Source organism: Bombina bombina, chromosome 4 (assembly GCF_027579735.1).
Source record: "Bombina bombina isolate aBomBom1 chromosome 4, aBomBom1.pri, whole genome shotgun sequence".
Taxonomy (NCBI): Eukaryota; Metazoa; Chordata; class Amphibia; order Anura; family Bombinatoridae; genus Bombina; species Bombina bombina.
Window position 1 is genome coordinate 263,826,646 of NC_069502.1, and position 20,449 is coordinate 263,847,094.

General features: G+C 39.0%; 1 protein-coding gene across 6 annotated transcripts in view; it reads left to right on the plus strand.

Annotated features, from left to right (window-relative positions):
- Window positions 1–20,449, plus strand: part of SAP130 (Sin3A associated protein 130) — a 260,377-nt gene that overhangs the window by 213,816 nt on the left and 26,112 nt on the right. For all 6 annotated transcript variants that reach the window (XM_053709950.1, XM_053709947.1, XM_053709951.1 and 3 more), the window contains exons 19-21: window positions 17,376–17,501; window positions 18,155–18,258; window positions 18,349–18,462. In XM_053709950.1, coding sequence (XP_053565925.1) covers window positions 17,376–17,501; window positions 18,155–18,258; window positions 18,349–18,462 — 344 coding nt within the window. The remainder of the gene's footprint in view (window positions 1–17,375; window positions 17,502–18,154; window positions 18,259–18,348; window positions 18,463–20,449) is intronic.

Here is a 20,449-nt window from a genome sequence, read left to right on the forward strand (position 1 = left end):
TAGGTCAGTGGAATGGGGATTACTCGGATTTGTCCCCTCTACTAAATCTGGATCAAGAGACCAGAGATTCTCTTCTCTGGTGGCTGTCTCGGGTCCATCTGTCCAAGGGTATGACCTTTCGCAGGCCAGATTGGACGATTGTAACAGATGCCAGCCTTCTAGGTTGGGGCACAGTCTGGAACTCCCTGAAGGCTCAGGGATCGTGGACTCAGGAGGAGAAACTCCTCCCAATAAATATTCTGGAGTTAAGAGCAATATTCAATGCTCTTCTAGCTTGGCCTCAGTTAGCAACACTGAGGTTCATCAGATTTCAGTCGGATAACATCACAACTGTGGCTTACATCAACCATCAAGGGGGAACCAGGAGTTCCCTAGCGATGTTAGAAGTCTCAAAGATAATTCGCTGGGCAGAGTCTCACTCTTGCCACCTGTCAGCGATCCACATCCCAGGCGTAGAGAACTGGGAGGCGGATTTTCTAAGTCGTCAGACTTTTCATCCGGGGGAGTGGGAACTCCATCCGGAGGTGTTTGCTCAACTGGTCCATCGTTGGGGCAAACCAGAACTGGATCTCATGGCGTCTCGCCAGAACGCCAAGCTTCCTTGTTACGGATCCAGGTCCAGGGACCCGGGAGCGACGCTGATAGATGCTCTAGCAGCTCCTTGGTTCTTCAACCTGGCTTATGCGTTTCCACCGTTTCCTCTGCTCCCTCGACTGATTGCCAAGATCAAGCAGGAGAGAGCATCGGTGATTCTGATAGCGCCTGCGTGGCCGCGCAGGACCTGGTATGCAGACCTAGTGGACATGTCATCTTTTCCACCATGGTCTCTGCCTCTGAGGCAGGACCTTCTAATACAAGGTCCTTTCAATCATCCAAATCTAATTTCTCTGAGACTGACTGCATGGAGATTGAACGCTTGATTCTATCAAGGCGTGGCTTCTCCGAGTCAGTCATTGATACCTTAATACAGGCACGAAAGCCTGTCACCAGGAAAATCTACCATAAGATATGGCGTAAATATCTTTATTGGTGTGAATCCAAGAATTACTCATGGAGTAAGGTTAGGATTCCTAGGATATTGTCCTTTCTCTAAGAGGGTTTGGACAAAGGATTATCAGCTAGTTCTTTAAAAGGACAGATTTCTGCTCTGTCTATTCTTTTTCACAAGCGTCTGGCAGAGGTTCCAGACGTCCAGGCATTTTGTCAGGCTTTGGTTAGAATTAAGCCTGTGTTTAAAACTGTTGCTCCCCCGTGGAGCTTAAACTTGGTTCTTAAAGTTCTTCAAGGAGTTCCGTTTGAACCCCTTCATTCCATTGATATTAAACTTTTATCTTGGAAAGTTCTGTTTTTGATGGCTATTTCCTCGGCTCGAAGAGTCTCTGAGTTATCTGCCTTACATTGTGATTCTCCTTATCTGATTTTTCATTCAGACAAGGTAGTTCTGCGTACCAAACCTGGGTTTTTACCTATGGTGGTTTCTAACAGGAATATCAATCAAGAGATTGTTGTTCCATCATTGTGTCCTAATCCTTCTTCAAAGAAGGAACGTCTTTTGCATAATCTGGACGTAGTCCGTGCCTTAAAGTTTTACTTACAGGCTACTAAAGATTTTCGTCAAACATCTGCCCTGTTTGTCGTTTACTCTGTACAGAGGAGAGGTCAAAAAGCTTCGGCAACCTCTCTCTCCTTTTGGCTTCGGAGCATAATACGCTTAGCCTATGAGACTGCTGGACAGCAGCCCCCTGAAAGGATTACAGCTCATTCTACTAGAGCTGTGGCTTCCACCTGGGCCTTTAAAAATGAGGCCTCTGTTGAACAGATTTGCAAGGCTGCGACTTGGTCTTCGCTTCACACCTTTTCAAAAGTTTACAAATTTGACACTTTTGCTTCTTCGGAGGCTGTTTTTGGGAGAAAGGTTCTACAGGCAGTGGTTCCTTCCATTTAAGTTCCTGCCTTGTCCCTCCCATCATCCGTGTACTTTAGCTTTGGTATTGGTATCCCACAAGTAATGGATGATCCGTGGACTGGATACACTTAACAAGAGAAAACATAATTGATGCTTACCTGATAAATTTATTTCTCTTGTAGTGTATCCAGTCCACGGCCGCCCTGTCCTTTTAAGGCAGGTCTAAATTTTAATTAAACTACAGTCACCACTGCACCCTATAGTTTCTCCTTTCTCGTCTTGTTTCGGTCGAATGACTGGATATGGCAGTGAGGGGAGGAGCTATATAGCAGCTCTGCTGTGGGTGATCCTCTTGCAACTTCCTGTTGGGAAGGAGAATATCCCACAAGTAATGGATGATCCGTGGACTGGATACACTACAAGAGAAATAAATTTGTCAGGTAAGCATAAATTATGTTTTTGCTTTATAATTTCCCTTTAAAGTGTTTACTAGGAGTTTTGTGTAACATATTGTTAATTTTTTATTTAATATTTTTCATACAGGTGGTGAGAGTCCATGAGCCATTACTCCTGGGAATTACTCTTCCCTGCCACTAGGAGGAGGCAAAGATTCCCAAGCTCCAAGAGCTCTATAAAACCCTTCCAACCTTACTGAAAACTAGTTTACACCCTGGAGTAGGGTACGGAATGAAGATGTGCATGTTAGTCTTCAGTTAAAGGGGTTCTAAGTCTGAGTTAAGGCCAATTCCGCTCAGAGTGCAGTGTTTGTTGAAAGGCTGTATTTGGAGTATGGGTAGTGACATATTTTTCATCTCACTGGAATTAGTCAAGTCTTCCACAGGTGTAGCAGGGACCTGTCCTTTGTCTCCTGCTTTTGGGTCGTCGATATACTCCTATTTCATATCCTCAACGATTTTTTCAGTACTGAATTGGCTTTCTACTGGTTTCCTCCAGTAGTCGGGTACCTATTGTTAAGTACTATTTTATTTTTTTGCATGGGCACTGTATTAGCCTCTAAAGTTATTTGAATATATAATTATTTATATATATATATATATATATATATATATATATATAATTAGTCAGTCAGACTTGCACTCCTCAGATCATTTGTGCCAGGGTGCTCTCAGTAAAATGTCAATATCCAGAAGAGAGACAGCACTCACTGGTCTTGGTTCAATAAAAAGTAACCTTTATTTAGCGTATAAAATCCATAACCGATCCGGTCCCTTTGTCAAATTGCAATCAGAAAGAAAAGCACAGTATACCCTAACACACAAAATACAACCCTTATATATACCTCTTCTGATTAAACGTAATAATATTTAGCCGTGTATCTCGCTGCCGCTTGTGTCCTCACTAGCGTTGCATCGCTGCGACGTCATCAAGACACGCTGCGTCCTGATTCGTCCAGTCGCATAGACATGGGAGGAGTTGAGCCCAACAGCTGACTGTCAAAACAAAACAGCACTTGATCGTATTCTTTGTATCTATATATTATAAGATCAGACGCTGATTCACTATTTGTTAGATACTCACTAGTATAAAGATAACCACTTTATATGGTGCAAATTCAATTTGAAGTTTTTTTCTTTTATTGAACGATGGGATGGCACCGTGAATAAAAATCAATACTGACACTGTTTACAACACTTACTATTTACAACTTATTTGTACTACAATTGCCACCGTAATGGACACTATGTTGCTTCAAGTTTTAAAAGGAGTATGGTAGATACTTAATACAGAGGGTCGTGGTGGCAGATCTCTATATGCCAATGTATTGGGCCACTGATCTTGAATATTAAGTCTTTATTAGGAATGGAGCTCCTACTGTGTATCGCAACACATATCCATTTTAATATCTCTGTAGGTGTTCCCTAACTGGATATAGAGGAGTCATTGATAATGACCTTCTTGCTTAGTTTTTTCACAGAGGGGCTAATGATAGAAAGGGCTGAAGTCCATCTGTGTGTTTAGGCCTCTTGGTGTCATGGTGTCAAGCGTATATATCCATTTCGTCTCTCTTCTTAATAGAGCCTTGGCTCTATCACCTCCTCTGATCATGGGTGGTATATGTTCAATGAGCAAAGTCATGATGTTAGATACTCCATGTTTCTTCTGACAGAAGTGGCGTGCTACTGGTTGTACATAGTCACCTTTTTCAATAGCCTTTCTTGTTGCCGATCTATGATTGGCCATACGATCTCTGAATGATGTCACCATCTTGCCCACATAGAATAGGGAACATGGACCCATTAGAATATAAATCACATAATCACTGGTACAGGACAATCAGTGGTTAATTTTAAATCTCTTGTTGGAGTGAGGATGTTGGAATGAATATCCTCTGAGCATACTATTGCATGTTACACAATCTCCACATTGAAAACAGCCTTTCTTGCCCGTTTTCAGCCATGTTGTCTTCTGATAGCACCTCACCGGATCAGATTGAACCAATATATCACAAAGGCTACGTGCACATCTGTATGCCATCCTTGGGGGGTCTGAATAGTAAGGATTTATCCACTTTAATCAATTCCCAGTGTTGCCTCATCGAGGTATTCAATGCCCCGTGTGATGTGTCAAATGTGGTTACAAAGTTTATCCTTTCCGGTTGTGATGTTGTGACTACTTTCTTGATCAGTTCATCTTGGGTCTTGCCCAATACCAGCTTCTTGGTATTCTGCACCAATTTATCAAAGCCCCTCTGTTGTAGTTTGTCGCCCATGATGTCCAATTGCTCCCGCATCACAGACTTCTCTGTATTTCTGACGACCCTAGTGAGTTGAGAGGTGACAATCCCCCGTTTCTGGTGTACTGGATGGCAACTCTGTGCCTCCAACAGAGAATTTCTATCAGTATGCTTTGTGTATAAAGATGTACCAAATCTACAGTTACGGATCTAGAAAGTGAATATTATCAGAAAATTCTAATTTGAATTTTATAGGTGATGTCAATCCATTAAGATTTGAGACCAATGTCTCCAAGCCATCCACATTGCCCCGCCAGACTAAAATCACGTTGTCGATGTAACAAGTCTAAAAAATAACTTCCTTACATTCGGGTAGATGCATGATAGTGTTCTCATACCATGCCATGTATAAATTAGCGTATATGGGTGCCATATTAGAGCCCATGGCAGTTTCTGAGATCTGCAGATAGAAAGTTGATTCGAATTTAAAATATTTTTTCTCTAAACAGAAGGACATTTGTTCCATTAGGAATTCAATTGGTGGACCTACATAATGCTCAGAGTTGGCAATCATGGACCGGACAGCCTGCACCCCCCCCCATCATGAGGTATGGAGGTATACAGGCTGTTCACGTCCATGGCGACCAATACATCACCCTCTCTCAACCAGTCAGCTGACTTCAACATAGTAATGAACCTGGGGGCATCCTTAAGGTATGAGTTGGTGTTTTTTACAACCAACTGAAGAATGTACTTTTGGTAGTAGATACAAAACCGGTATCTTGGCAAAATCAGTAGATAAGTAGGTCAACTGGGTTTCATCAATATATCCTGCTTCATATGCAGATCTCAGGTACTGATCTATGCTTTTTTTTTTTTTTAATGACTGTCGGATTACCTCTTAATTTAACATACGTAGTCGAGTCTAATAGTTGGCGCTGAGCTTCACTTTTATACTGTAAGTAATCCATAATGACTATATATATATATATATATATATATATATATATATATATATATATATATAAAACCTTGGGGCAGATGTTGGGGGGGGGGGTGGGTTCGCGCGTATAGGTTTTTGAATCTATGCATGTCTGGATAGAGCATGTAGGCTTTTTGAGATTGTACTGGTCGGGTTTTTTTTACACACAGGTTTTCCCCTTATCTTGGTTCGGGTTGTGCACGCTGTCCCTTTATGCTTGGTGTGCTATCTTGGGTGTCCTGGTGGTAAGTCATTTTCCCTTACTTCAAGAGCTCTTTAATGAGGATTTATCTATATGTCTATATATTTATGCACATAACTTCTTTGATAGTTTTCTTTTATGGAGCCTTCTGATTCTGTCCCTAAATCTACTTTAGAAGCAGGTTCCACTGAACTTTGTCCTACCAGTGTTAAATGTGTTTATTGTAAACTAGCTTAGGTCTTACCTCCAGCACATTTATGCAACACGTCTTAAAGGGACAGTCTAGTCAAAATTAAACTTTCATGATTCAGATAGGGCGAGCAATTTTAAACAACTTTCCAATTTACTTTTATCATGAAATTTGCTTTTTTCTCTTGGTATTCTTAGTTGAAAGCTAAAAACCTGGGTAGGCTCATATGCTAATTTCTAAGCCTTTGAAGGCCTTCTCCTTATCTGAATTCATTTGGCAGTTTTTCACAGCTAGAGGGCGTTAGTTTAAGTGTGACATATAGATCACATTATGCTCATGCCCGTAGAGTTACTTATGAGAGGGGCACTGATTGGCTAAAATGCAAGTCTGTCAAAAGAACTGAAATAAGGGGCAGTCTTCAGAGGCTTAGATACAATGTAATCAGAGGTTAAACTTATATTAATATAACAGTGTTGGTTATGCAAAACTGGGGAATGGGTAGTAAAGGTATTACAGTTGTGCTCATAAGTTTACATACCCTGGCAGAATTTATGATTTCTTGGCTATTTTTCAGAGAATATGAATGATAACACAAAAACTTTTCTTTCACTCATGGTTAGTGTTTGGCTGAAGCCATTTATTATCAGTCAACTGTGTTTACTCTTTTAAATCATAATGACAACAGAAACTACCCAAATGACCCTGATCAAAAGTTTACATACCCTGGTGATTTTGGCCTGATAAAATGCACACAAGTTGACACAAAGGGGTTTGAATGGCTATTAAAGGTTACCATCCTCACCTGTGATCTGTTTGCTTGTAATTAGTGTGTGTGTATAAAAGGTCAATGAGTTTCTGGACTCCTGACAGACCCTTGCATCTTTCATCCAGTGCTGCACTGACGTTTCTGGATTTTGAGTCATGGGGAAAGCAAAAGAATTGTCAAAGGATCTGCAGGAAAATGTAGTTGAACTGTATAAAACAGGAAAGGGATATAAAAAGATATCCAAGGAATTGAGAATGCCAATCAGCAGTGTTCAAACTCTAATCAAGAAGTGGAAAATGAGGGGTTCTGTTGAAATCAAACCACGGTCAGGTAGACCAACTAAAATTTCAGCCACAACTGCCAGGAAAATTGTTTGGGATGCAAAGAAAAACCCACAAATAACTTCAGGTGAAATACAGGACTCTCTGAAAACATGTGGTGTGGCTGTTTCAAGATGCACAATAAGGAGGCACTTGAAGAAAGATGGGCTGCATGGTCGAGTTGCCAGAAGAAAACCATTACTACGCAAATGCCGCAAAGTATCCCACGTACAATATGCCAAACAGCACAGAGACAAGCCTCAAACCTTCTGGCACAAAGTCATTTGGAGTGATGAGACCAAAATTGAGCTTTTTGGCCACAACCATAAACGCTACATTTGGAGAGGAGTCAACAAGGCCTATGATGAAAGGTACACCATTCCTACTTTGAAACACAGAGGTGGATTGCTTATATTTTGGGGATGTGTGAGCTACAAAGATACAGGAAATTTGGTCAGAATTGATGGCAAGATGAATGCAGTATGTTATCAAAAAATACTGGAGAAAAATTTGAATTCATCAGCCCGGAAGCTGCGCATGGGACATACTTGGACATTCCAACATGACAATGATCCTAAACACAAGGCCAAGTCGACCTGTCATTGGCTACAGCAGAATAAAGTGAAGGTTCTGGAGTGGCCATCTCAGTCTCCTGACCTCAATATCATTGAGCCACTCTGGGGAGATCTCAAACGTGCAGTTCATGCAAGACAGCCCAAGAATTTACAGGAACTGGAGGCTTTTGGCTAGGAAGAATGGGCAGCTTTACCATCTGAGAAGATAAAGAGCCTCATCCACAAATACCACAAAAGACTTTTAAGCTGTCATTGATGTTAAAGGGGGCAATACTCGGTATTAAGAACTGGGGTATGTAAACTTTTGATCAGGGTCATTTGGGTAGTTTCTGTTGTCATTATGATTTTAAAAAGAGTAAACACAGTTGATTGATAATAAATGGCTTTAGTCAAGCACTAACCATGAGTGAAAAAAGTTTTTGTGTTATCATTCATATTCTCTGAAAAATGGCCAAGAAATCATAAATTCTGCCAGGGTATGTAAACTTATGAGCACAACTGTATCTATTTAAAGGGACAGTCTAGTATAAATTAAACTTTCATTATTCAGATAGGACTTTTAATTTTAATCAACTTTCGAATTTACTTTTATCATCTAATTTGCTTTTTTCTCTTGGTATTCTTAGTTTAAAGGGACAGTATACTGTAAAATAGTTTTTCCCTTAATGTGTTTACAATTGCTTTTTTTACCAACTGCAGATTAAAAAATGTATGAAAATTAGCTTTTTAAGGTTTATTTGTGTATTTTAAAGCTCTGATTTTGTGTTTTGAAGCCATAACCTAATAAAATGGGTTGAGCTTGTAGGTATAATCAGATCTCATTACTGTATCACATTGTGTACATATACCTGCTTCTTTATCTTATATCTGTCTATAAAACAATCACCAGTACTTGGAGAGAACAATGGAAAATCAACATTTTATTACCTTATCTCTTCTATAACCCACTGGGAGTGTAATTTCTTCTGCTGGCTGTGTTTACAAAGCTTATCTATAGCTTGAACCTGCGGCAACAAACTTTCAGAATAGGTGGGGATACCACATGCTAAATCAACTATTTCAAATGCAAATGTAAGGTAAAGGAGCTACTTGTAAACAATTTAATACACTCCAGCAGGTAAAGTCGATCATTGGGAACAAATTAAAGGGGAGACATTTTTTGCGTAAACTGTCCCTTTAAGCTAAACATAGGTAGGCTCATATGCTAATTTCTAAGCCTTTGAGTGCTGCCTCTTATCACATGCTTTTTAAATCTCTTTTCAACACAAAGAGACAGAAAGTACACGTGGGCCATATAGATAACACTGTGTTCAGGCACAGGGGGTTATTTAAGATCTAGCACAAACCAATGCTAAATTTAAGACAATAGATAATATATAGTCACAGTCATGTGATCAGAGGGCTGGAAGAAGGTTCCTAGATACAAGGTAATCAGAGAAGTAAAAAGTATATTAATATAACTGTGTTGGTTATGCAAAACTGGGGAATGGGTAATAAAGGGATTATCTATCTTTTAAAACAATAACAATTCTATGGTAGACTGTCCCTTTAAACCATAACAATTCTGGAGTAGACTGTCCAAAAAAAAACTTTCATGATTCAAATAGGGCATGTCATTTTAAACAACTTATTAATTTTCTTTCATCACCAATTTTGCTTTGTTCTCTTTATATTCTTAGTTGAAAGCTAAACCTAGGAGGTTCATATGCTAATTTCTTAGACCTTGAAGGCCGCCTCTAAATGCATTTTGACTGTTTTTCACAACTAGAGGGCGTTAGTTCATGTGTTTCATATAGATAACATTAAGCTCATGCACGTGAAATTACTGAGGAGTGAGCACTGATTGGCTAAAATGCAAGTAGTCTGTCCAAAGAACTGAAATAAGGGGGCAGTTTGCAGAGGATTATTAGAGGTAAAATGTGTAATATAACTGTGTTGGTTATGCAAAACTGGGGAATGGGTAATTAAGGGATTATCTATATTTTAAAACAACAAAAATTCTGGTGTTGACTGTCCCTTTTAATGCATTCTGACCAGTCTAATGCTTCTCTTGCTTCTAAAGGTGTCACTGTTACTTCTCTTTGTTCCATACAGGTTAGTTCTTTAGATTTTGCTCCTGGAGTTAAGGACTTTATTAGCTCTACAGTATCTGAAATGTTGGCAGCTATGCCACCTTCAAGAAAGTCTAAAAGGTCAGTTCATAATTTACCTTATACTAGCTCTAAGCCTTCTGAGGTTAATGTTTCTGTTCATGAATCTGTTGAGTCCTCAGAAGGAGAGGTTGTATGTTATGATCAGAAGTCTTCATTTTGCCTCAGTTGCTCTTTGAATGGAAGTGTTAGGTCTCATGATTGCTGCATCACGTGAGACCTCTTCAGTTTTGTATGCTTCAGCAATGGTGCAGGGATCATACTGTTTCAAAAGGTTTATTTAGATCACAGAACAGGTCACTCCATGTTTGGTGGCTAAATATCGTTTTTTTATGCAGGGAGCTTCTTTTGCCTGTCTAATTTGGACTGTGGTCACTACATATGCATGTCTTTCAGGTTAGGAGGCTGTCTGGGAGGTCTTAAAGGGCACAAGGGGTTTGATTTCCTTGGGAGGCGAAATTGCCAATAAATGTTCTAGAGCAACTTTCAGTGCCCTTCAGAGTTGGCCGTTGTTGAAAAGTTAAAGGGACAGTTAAGACTCAAAATAATCTTTAACCAATAGGTTACTTGCCACACGATTATGGGGGACATCGTTCTCCCTGTGCTGCAGTCCTCAGTGTTTATCCATTTTTTAAAAAAAACAACAACTGCCGTTCACAGCCAAAATGGACTCCTAACTCCTCCTAACTTGACGTCATTTGGAGGCTGATTCTAACAGCAAATGACATGAGTGTCGGCCACGACGCTCACGCCCATTTGCGCATGCGCACTTGTTCATTTTAGTCACTAGCAGTCTCATTATAAAAGGAACTGAAAGAAGGTTCCTATTTCAGTGACTGACCGCTGACATTTATCACCCTACGTTCAGACATTTGAAGTTTTGTTCTTTTGCTAAAACAGTTGTAGGTTTTACTATGACCAGTGCACAATGCCTGTGCTACAAATAAACTGACGTTTTGTTGCTATAACTCGGCTACGATGTGCTGGAGCCAGAATATTTATAGAATCTATAGCGTTACCAAACACTCATTTGCCGGGGTGTCTCTGATCCTATCACATTTGTGTCACTGCAACTTCTAGGCTTCCTGATGAGATTTCTTTGCTTTCGTTCCTATCTTAGTATGAAATCCCCCTCCATGTATAATACATCATGAAACTAGACAGTGTTAGAAATGTTCCAACCGCTGTTACTGGAGTGTTTTGATCTGAGAACTAACTGCTCACTGCCTCCTATATAAAGCTTATAGTAAAGACTTGTCTTCCTCTGCCTTGTCTGCTAAAGAACACTTATCTACAAACACACACACACACATACAAACATGCATACAACACACACATAAACATGCATAAAAAACACAAACATACAAGCACATACACCCTTTGCACATACACATACATACAAACATGCATAAAACACACACATAAACATACATACAAACACACACTTACAAGCAGATACACCCTGCGCACATACACATACATACATACAACACACACATAAACATACATACCCACATACAACACACACGTACATACAACACACATATAGATATACATGGTAGCATGGTTAGTGGGCAAGGGGCATGGCTCTGCAATATTCATGGCATATTTCCTATGTTGCACGATGAGCACCTGTGCGCTCACAGGCTAAATGTCATTATGTGCCATAGTTTAGATGTCGGAGTAGATGTTTTGGATATTTGCTGAAGATAAATAAAACAGAGACACAGTGAATACTGTATAGGGATTACATATATGTGGGGAGAGATGTGAAGTAACCTGAGAGGGAGAAAACATGTACTGCATCCAATAAAATGCTAGCATAGTCCTGGATATTCATGTATGCTGTTCGCTAAACCGCCGCACAGATGATATAAAACCCTGTACAATGCAAAAGTTGTATGGGAATTAGCAGCATCCTTTGCACAATAGGCTGTAACTTGCTATAACTCGGCTACGATGTGCTGGAGCCAGAATATTTATAGAATGTATAGCGTTACCGGTTTATTGAAGACTGAGAGTGTCAGATTCTTGAAAAAAAGTAACAGGTAGAAAAAGGATATCTGTGTGTGCAAATTAACTTATAAATGTAAATATATTGGGGAGATCAAGAACCTACAAAATAAAACATTTTGTAAAACATTGTGTGTCCTGTGCTCAGTTTTACAGATGATATCACTATCAGTTAGGTCATATTCTGCATCATATAACAATAGTTTATTTAGAGGTAAATGAGCTAGATGGGGATAATAATGTTCAGCATTACCAAGTAGTCAGGTGGCCAATGGGTGATGTGAGGGAAACTGCAGATTTTAGTATAAATTCTATACAAAATAACATGTAGCTGCTGCCTGTGTTATTGTAACAATATGACGGTGGTGCATGGGCTAATCACAAATGAGAGAACAGGTGTAACTTACAGTATAAACATAAGCTCATTATGTCCTTGTGACAAATATTTATTGAATATCAAAATTACAGCTGCTCACTAAATGACTAAATCTCTATGTATCAATAACAAACACGAATCTTCCAAGAATACTTTTCATTGTTATGACATAAATAAGCTTAAAAATAAGACAGGGAATACTCATTACAGTTTATTGGGCATTTTCCATAAAACGTTCTATTCATGCTAAAACAGTTGTAGGTTTTACTCTGACCAGTGCACAATGTCTGTGCTGCAAATAAACTGACATTTTGTTGCTATAACTCGGCTACGATGTGCTGGAGCCAGAATATTTATAGAATCTGTTTTTTTATATTTTGAAATAACCGATATCAATAGTAATAACAAAACCGTTTGCACAACTTCTTTACAACCATATAAACACAGAACTGTATAATAACTTTTTAAAACAACACCATATTTCCTATGTTGCACGACGAGCACCTGTGCGCTCACAGGCTAAATGTCATTATGTGCCATAGTTTAGATGTCGGAGTAGATGTTTTGGATATTTGCTGAAGATAAATAAAACAGAGAGACAGTGAGTACTGTATAGGGATTACATATATGTGGGGAGAGATGTGAAGTAACCTGAGAGGGAGAAAACATGTACTGCATCCAATAAAATGCTAGCATAGTCCTGGATATTCATGTATGCTGTTTGCTAAACCGCCGCACAGATGATATAAAACCCTGTACAATGCAAAAGTTGTATGGGAATTAGCAGCATCCTTTGATTATTTTTTTGTTCACTTGTTATATGTGATACCAATCCTCAGCTGCAACTTCATGCACTCTTCCCTCTAGATCAGATTAGCAGACAAGGCAGAGGAAGACAAGTCTTTACTATAACCCCTCTGTAAGCTTTATATAGGAGGCAGTGAGCAGTTAGTTCTCAGATCAAAACACTCCAGTAACAGTGGTTGGAACATTTCTAACCCATATGTAACCTCTGTGTTTTAAATAATTATATTTGCATGCAGGGACTGATTCATAAATATGTCAGGGTGGTGAAATATAGGCAGGCATTTCAAGTTTACCATTTAAAAACATGAATTATGACCACGAAAAATGTGTTCAGAGACCAATCCATCATGCACACAATAAAGAGTTTTTACCTAACGCTGGAAATTTATGGCTGCCCCCTTATCATCTGTAGTAAAATGGCACATTGTGAATATACAATGCATTGTAATGCTGCAGGATCGTACAACAGGCTTTCAACAAAAAGGTGTTCCCAAGCATGCAATGACCAACAACAATAACCTATATATGTTTTATTAAAATCATCTACATATATACCTATGCAAACACATACAGAAAAGATATGCATACTTGATCAAGTCTGAGGGGGGAGGGAAAACACGGAGGAAATGCCATAGCAATGAGTAAACTAAAGGACTAAGAACACTGTCTAGTTTCATGATGTATTATACATGGAGGGGGATTTCATACTAAGATAGGAACGAAAGCAAAGAAATCTCATCAGAAAGCCTAGAAGTGTGATAGGATCAGAGACACCACGGCAAATGAGTGTTTGGTAAAATTGAATAGGTGCATTATTGCAAAAAGTGGGAAAAGCTAGAAATGCCATGATAAATCAGCAAGGCAAAAATAGCAGAGATGATTTGATCTAGAGGGAAGAGTGCATGAAGTTGCAGCTGAGGATTGGTATCACATATAACAAGTGAACAAAAAAATAATCAAAGGATGCTGCTAATTCCCATACAACTTTTGCATTGTACAGGGTTTTATATCATCTGTGCGGCGGTTTAGCAAACAGCATACATGAATATCCAGGACTATGCTAGCATTTTATTGGATGCAGTACATGTTTTCTCCCTCTCAGGTTACTTCACATCTCTCCCCACATATATGTAATCCCTATACAGTACTCACTGTCTCTCTGTTTTATTTATCTTCAGCAAATATCCAAAACATCTACTCCGACATCTAAACTATGGCACATAATGACATTTAGCCTGTGAGCGCACAGGTGCTTGTCGTGCAATATAGGAAATATGGTGTTGTTTTAAAAAGTTATTATACAGTTCTGTGTTTGTATGGTTGTAAAGAAGTTGTTACTATTGATATCGGTTATTTCAAAATATAAAAAAACATAGAGATTCTATAAATATTCTGGCTCCAGCACATCGTAGCCGAGTTATAGCAACAAAATGTCAGTTTATTTGCAGCACAGACATTGTGCACTGGTCAGAGTAAAACCTACAACTGTTTTAGCATGAATAGAACGTTTTATGGAAAATGCCCAATAAACTGTAATGAGTATTCCCTGTCTTATTTTGTAGGTTCTTGATCTCCCCAATATATTTACATTTATAAGTTAATTTGCACACACAGATATCCTTTTTCTACCTGTTACTTTTTTTCAAGAATCTGACACTCTCAGTCTTCAATAAACCGGTAACGCTATACATTCTATAAATATTCTGGCTCCAGCACATCGTAGCCGAGTTATAGCAAGTTACAGCCTATTGTGCAAAGGATGCTGCTAATTCCCATACAACTTTTGCATTGTACAGGGTTTTATATCATCTGTGCGGCGGTTTAGCAAACAGCATACATGAATATCCAGGACTATGCTAGCATTTTATTGGATGCAGTACATGTTTTCTCCCTCTCAGGTTACTTCACATCTCTCCCCACATATATGTAATCCCTATACAGTACTCACTGTCTCTCTGTTTTATTTATCTTCAGCAAATATCCAAAACATCTACTCCGACATCTAAACTATGGCACATAATGACATTTAGCCTGTGAGCGCACAGGTGCTCATCGTGCAACATAGGAAATATGCCATGAATATTGCAGAGCCATGCCCCTTGCCCACTAACCATGCTACCATGTATATCTATATGTGTATGTGCGCAGGGTGTATCTGCTTGTATGTGTGTGTTTGTATGTATGTTTATGTGTGTGTTGTATGTATATATGTGTATGTGCGCAGGGTGTATCTGCTTGTAAGTGTGTGTTTGTATGTATGTTTATGTGTGTGTTGTATGCATGTTTGTATGTATGTGTATGTGCAAAGGGTGTATGTGCTTGTATGTTTGTGTTTTTTATGCATGTTTATGTGTGTGTTGTATGCATGTTTGTATGTGTGTGTGTGTGTTTGTAGATAAGTGTTCTTTAGCAGACAAGGCAGAGGAAGACAAGTCTTTACTATAAGCTTTATATAGGAGGCAGTGAGCAGTTAGTTCTCAGATCAAAACACTCCAGTAACAGCGGTTGGAACATTTCTAACACTGTCTAGTTTCATGATGTATTATACATGGAGGGGGATTTCATACTAAGATAGGAACGAAAGCAAAGAAATCTCATCAGGAAGCCTAGAAGTTGCAGTGACACAAATGTGATAGGATCAGAGACACCCCGGCAAATGAGTGTTTGGTAACGCTATAGATTCTATAAATATTCTGGCTCCAGCACATCGTAGCCGAGTTATAGCAACAAAACGTCAGTTTATTTGTAGCACAGACATTGTGCACTGGTCATAGTAAAACCTACAACTGTTTTAGCAAAAGAACAAACCTTCAAAAGTCTGAACGTAGGGTGATAAATGGCAGCGTATAATTTTATGTTTAATTTTTTTTTCCCCTTCAGCTGAGATCCTCTCACAGGTCAGCGCTCACTGCCCCATCTTTGATTATGTGCCCCCAGAACTTATTACCCTCTTCATCTCCAACACTGGGGGAAATGCCCCATCCTACATATACCACCTGATGAGTAAGCTCTAATAATAAGAAGAGGTATATAACGTGTCACACCTGTGTTTCCAAATCGCGAAAACTGAAGGAGCACAGGAGAGCTAGGTTATAGACTTCCGGTGCAGCACTAAAACGGATCCCCACCGCATTCTCTAAAAAAAAAAAATATATATATACCACTTTGCGCATGCGTTAGGCTAAAGGCTCGTTCAAGTTGAGCGTGCATGATAAATTTTGAAAAGAAGCTACGGGGAAGAAGACAATGGGAGGAGGAGTTAGGCTTCCATGTTTTGGTGTGAACGGCAGTTGTTGTTTTTTTTAAAAAATGGATAAACACTGAGGACTGCAGCACAGGGAGAACGATGTCCCTCATAATCGTGTGGCAAGTAACCTATTGGTTAAAGATTATTTTGAGTCTTAACTGTCCCTTTAAGTTTATCTCCTTTTTCAGACAGACAAAGCTTCTGCCGTTTCTTTGTCTTCTTGGTTGAACCTTTTGATCCATAAGGCTTACTTGGAGGTAGGACAGTCTCCAGGTAAACAGATTACTGCTCATTTTACCAGATAATTTGGCACTTCTTGGGCTTTTAAAAGTGAGACTTCAGTTGACAAAATTTGCAAGGCAGCTACTTGGTTTTCTTTGCATAGTTTTACACATTTCTACCATTTTGATGTTTTTGCTTCTGTTGAGAGCAGCCTTTCGTACCAAAGTTTTTCAGACAGTTTTTTCAGGTTAAAATTTGTCTGTTGATTATTTTAATTGCATATTTAATAAATAGAGAGTAATACTTTTTTTCTTTGGGTTCTACTTGGGTTATGGACGTTTTTCCTTTGTGAAAAAAATATGTTCTTTATATATCCCTCCCTTATTTCTCATTACGTCTGGATTCCACAGCTTGGGTATAAGTTCCCGGGAGTAATGGATCTTGGACTCTCACCACCTGTTTGAAAGAAAACCTTATTGATGCTTACCTGATGAATTAATTTCTTTCATGGTCATGAGAGTCCACAATACTCCACTGTTTTTCCTGTGATGGTTTATTTAATTTTTTCCCTGCTCCAATATATATATATATATATTTTTTTAAAACCTCTTGCTTGGCTATATATCAGACTAGTTTTCAATAAGGTGGTAGGGGTTTTATAAGCTCTTGAGTTTTGGGAATCTTTGCCTCCTCCAAGTGGTTGGGAAGAATAGTTCCCAGGAGTAATGGATTTATCATGTAAGCATAAATGATGTTTTGTTTGAACTGATATTTTACTTGTTGTTGGTTTGTTTTTTGTTTTTTCTGTTCATCTTGTACATGTGTAGTAGGCTCTTGAATCCACTTAAATCCTACTGATCCAGAATTACTCCATCATAATCTGAAATATCTTCATAAACTTGTGAAAATTCATTGTGTTTTCAGATGAAGAAGGTGTAAGATATGTCCCAGTCAGACCTCGACCCCCCATAACCCTCCTGCGTCACTATCGCAACCCATGGAAAGCCGCATATCACCATTTCCAACGTTACAGTGACGTGAGAGTAAAAGGTCAGTTTTTAACAAAGAATTGGTATTCTACAGTTTAATATGCCAACCTGTTTTTCTGTAATAATCGGGTATAGATTCAAGGGATAGGAAAGTCAAAATTAAACTTGCATGATTCAGATAGAGCATGTCGTTTTAAGACACTATTAAATTGACTTCTATTTTCAAATGTGCTTTGTTCGCTTGGTATCCTTTGTTGAAAAAGAATATGCACATATCCTACCTACACTAGTGGGAGCTAGCTGCTGATTGGTGCCTGCACACATTTGACTGTTGTGATTGGCTAACTAGATAAGTTTATCTAGCTGATAGGAGTGCAATGCTGTTCCTTCAGCAAAGATAACAAGAGAATTAAGCAAATTTGATAAAAGAAGTAAATTGGAAAGCTGTTTAAAATTGTATGTTCTATCGAAATCATGAAAAAAAAATTGGGGTTTCCTGTCCCTTTCATTCATTCATTTTTTTTCCTTTTTTTTTTTTTAACCAAGATTAATATGTGCATGTTGACTTATAGCTCTATCTTCTATTTTACTTGACTTTACTCAGACTTATTTGCTGTGAGCCAGGGTGTATAAAAATCTGTATTCTTATTACAGATAATGTCATTACAGAAAACTGTGTCTTTGTTATTAAATCTTTGTTACTTGTATTTGTAGAAGAGAAGAAATTAAGCTTACAAGATATAGCCAATCAGAAGGGTATTACTTGTCGGGTCCAGGGGTGGAAGACTCACCTTTGTGCTGCTCAACTGCTACAGTTGGTGAGTTTTAATTTAGCTTAACTGTCTTGGTTGTTTCTCTTCCCTTTTTTTAAAAAAAAATCTCTAACTTTTTATTTCTTTGTTCCTTAGACTAAACTGGAGCAAGATGTGTTTGATCGACTAACTGTACTGCAGGAGGGACTTATACCAAAGAAGAAAACTGCAACTGATGATGACTTGCACAGAATCAATGAGCTTATTCAGGTATTGGCACAAAGCTGTGTGATCATTTTATTGAAGCAGCATGTTGTTCACAAACTGCTATTTACAGCCAGGGTGTTGGGATTCCCATGAGTGTCAAAACCTTTTATCTGAGGGCATCAGAATTAGGCCTCAGTGACGCATCCTAAACATGATGATGATGCATTTCTTTAAGCATTAAGTGTTAAAGGGACATTTTAGTGCAATAATATGCTGTTATTTGTTAAAGCATCAGTTAACAAATGTTTCTCCTGTTAAGTGTGATCAGTCCACGGGTCATCATTAGTTCTGGGATATTAACTCCTCCCCAACAGGAAGTGCAAGAGGATCACCCAGCAGAGCTGCTATATAGCTCCTCCCCTCTACGTCACACCCAGTCATTCTCTTGCACCCAACTAATAGATAGGATGTGTGAGAGGACTGTGGTGATTATACTTAGTTTTTATAACTTCAATCAAAGGTTTGTTATTTTAAAACAGCACCGGAGTGTGTTGTTCCTTCTCAGGGAGAATTTGAAGAAGAATCTACCTGAGTTTTTTCTGTATGATTTTAACCGGAGTAGTTAAGATCATGTTGCTGTTCTCGGCCATCTGAGGAGTGAGGTAAACTTCAGATCAGGGGACAGCGGGCAGGTTCACCTGCAAAGAGGTATGTAGCAGCATATTATTTTCTGAGAATGGAATTGACTAGAAAATACTGCAAATACCTATATAAAGTAAGTTCAGCCTTAAATGCAGTGGTAGCAACTGGTATCAGGCTGTCATGTATGTATATTTTCACTTCAGTATTCTGGGGAATGGCATTTCACTGAAATAATACTGTTTACATAAAACTTTAGCCTATTTTGCAGTTAAAACGGCTTGCAGCAGGCTTTTTATGACAAATACATTTATTGATGTGAAACGTTTTTGCTGGCATGTAAAATCGTTTATATTTCTGAGGTACTGGGTGAAAACTTATTTGGGCATTAGTTTTATCCACTTGGCGGGCATTTTGTTGGATTTATGACAGTTTACTGATCTCCCTCACTGTTGTGTGTGAGGGGGAGGGGCTGAATTTGGCGCTTTTACTACGCATCAGAAATTCAGTCACAAGTCTGTTCTTCTTCCCTGCATGATCCGGTTCGTCTCTACAGAGCTCAGGGGTCTTCAAAAGTTATTTTGAGGGAGGTAATCACTCACAGCAGACCTGTGAGATTGTGCTTGACTGTGATAAAAAACGTTACATTCTGTACTTTTTTTCTGCTATTAAAGGGCTAGTTATCCATTACTAATGGGAGCAATCCTTTGCTAAAATTGTATTTTTACTGAGAAAAAAGTTTGTTTTTCATAAAATTATTTGCTAGTGTGTTTAACATGTCTGACTCAGAGGAATATCTCTGTGCTATATGTGCTAAAGCCAAAGTGGAGCCCAATAGAAATTTATGTACTAATTGTATTGATGCTACTTTGAATAAAAGTCAATCTGTACAAATTGAACAGCTTTCACCAGACAACGAGAGGAAAGTTATGCCGTCTAACTCCCCTCACGTGTCAGTACCTGCATCTCCCGCTCGGGGGGTGCGTGATATTGTAGCGCCGAGTACATCAGGGCGGCCATTACAAATCACATTGCAGGACATGGCTAATGTTATGACTGAGGTTTTTGTCAAAATTACAGAACTTAGAGGGAAGCGGGACCACTCTGGGGTGAGAACAGAGTGCGCTGATAATACTAGGGCCATGTCAGATACTGGGTCACAGTATGCGGAACATGAGGACGGAGAGCTTCAATCTGCAGGTGACGGTTCTGATCCCATTAGAGTGGATTCAGACATTTCTAATTTTAAGTTTAAGCTTGATAACCTCCGCGTACTGTTAGGGGAGGTATTAGCGGCTCTGAATGATTGTAACACCGTTGCAATTCCAGAGAAATTATGTAGGCTGGATAGATACTATGCGGTACCGGCGAGTACTGACGTATTTCCTATACCTAAGAGGCTTACAGAGAT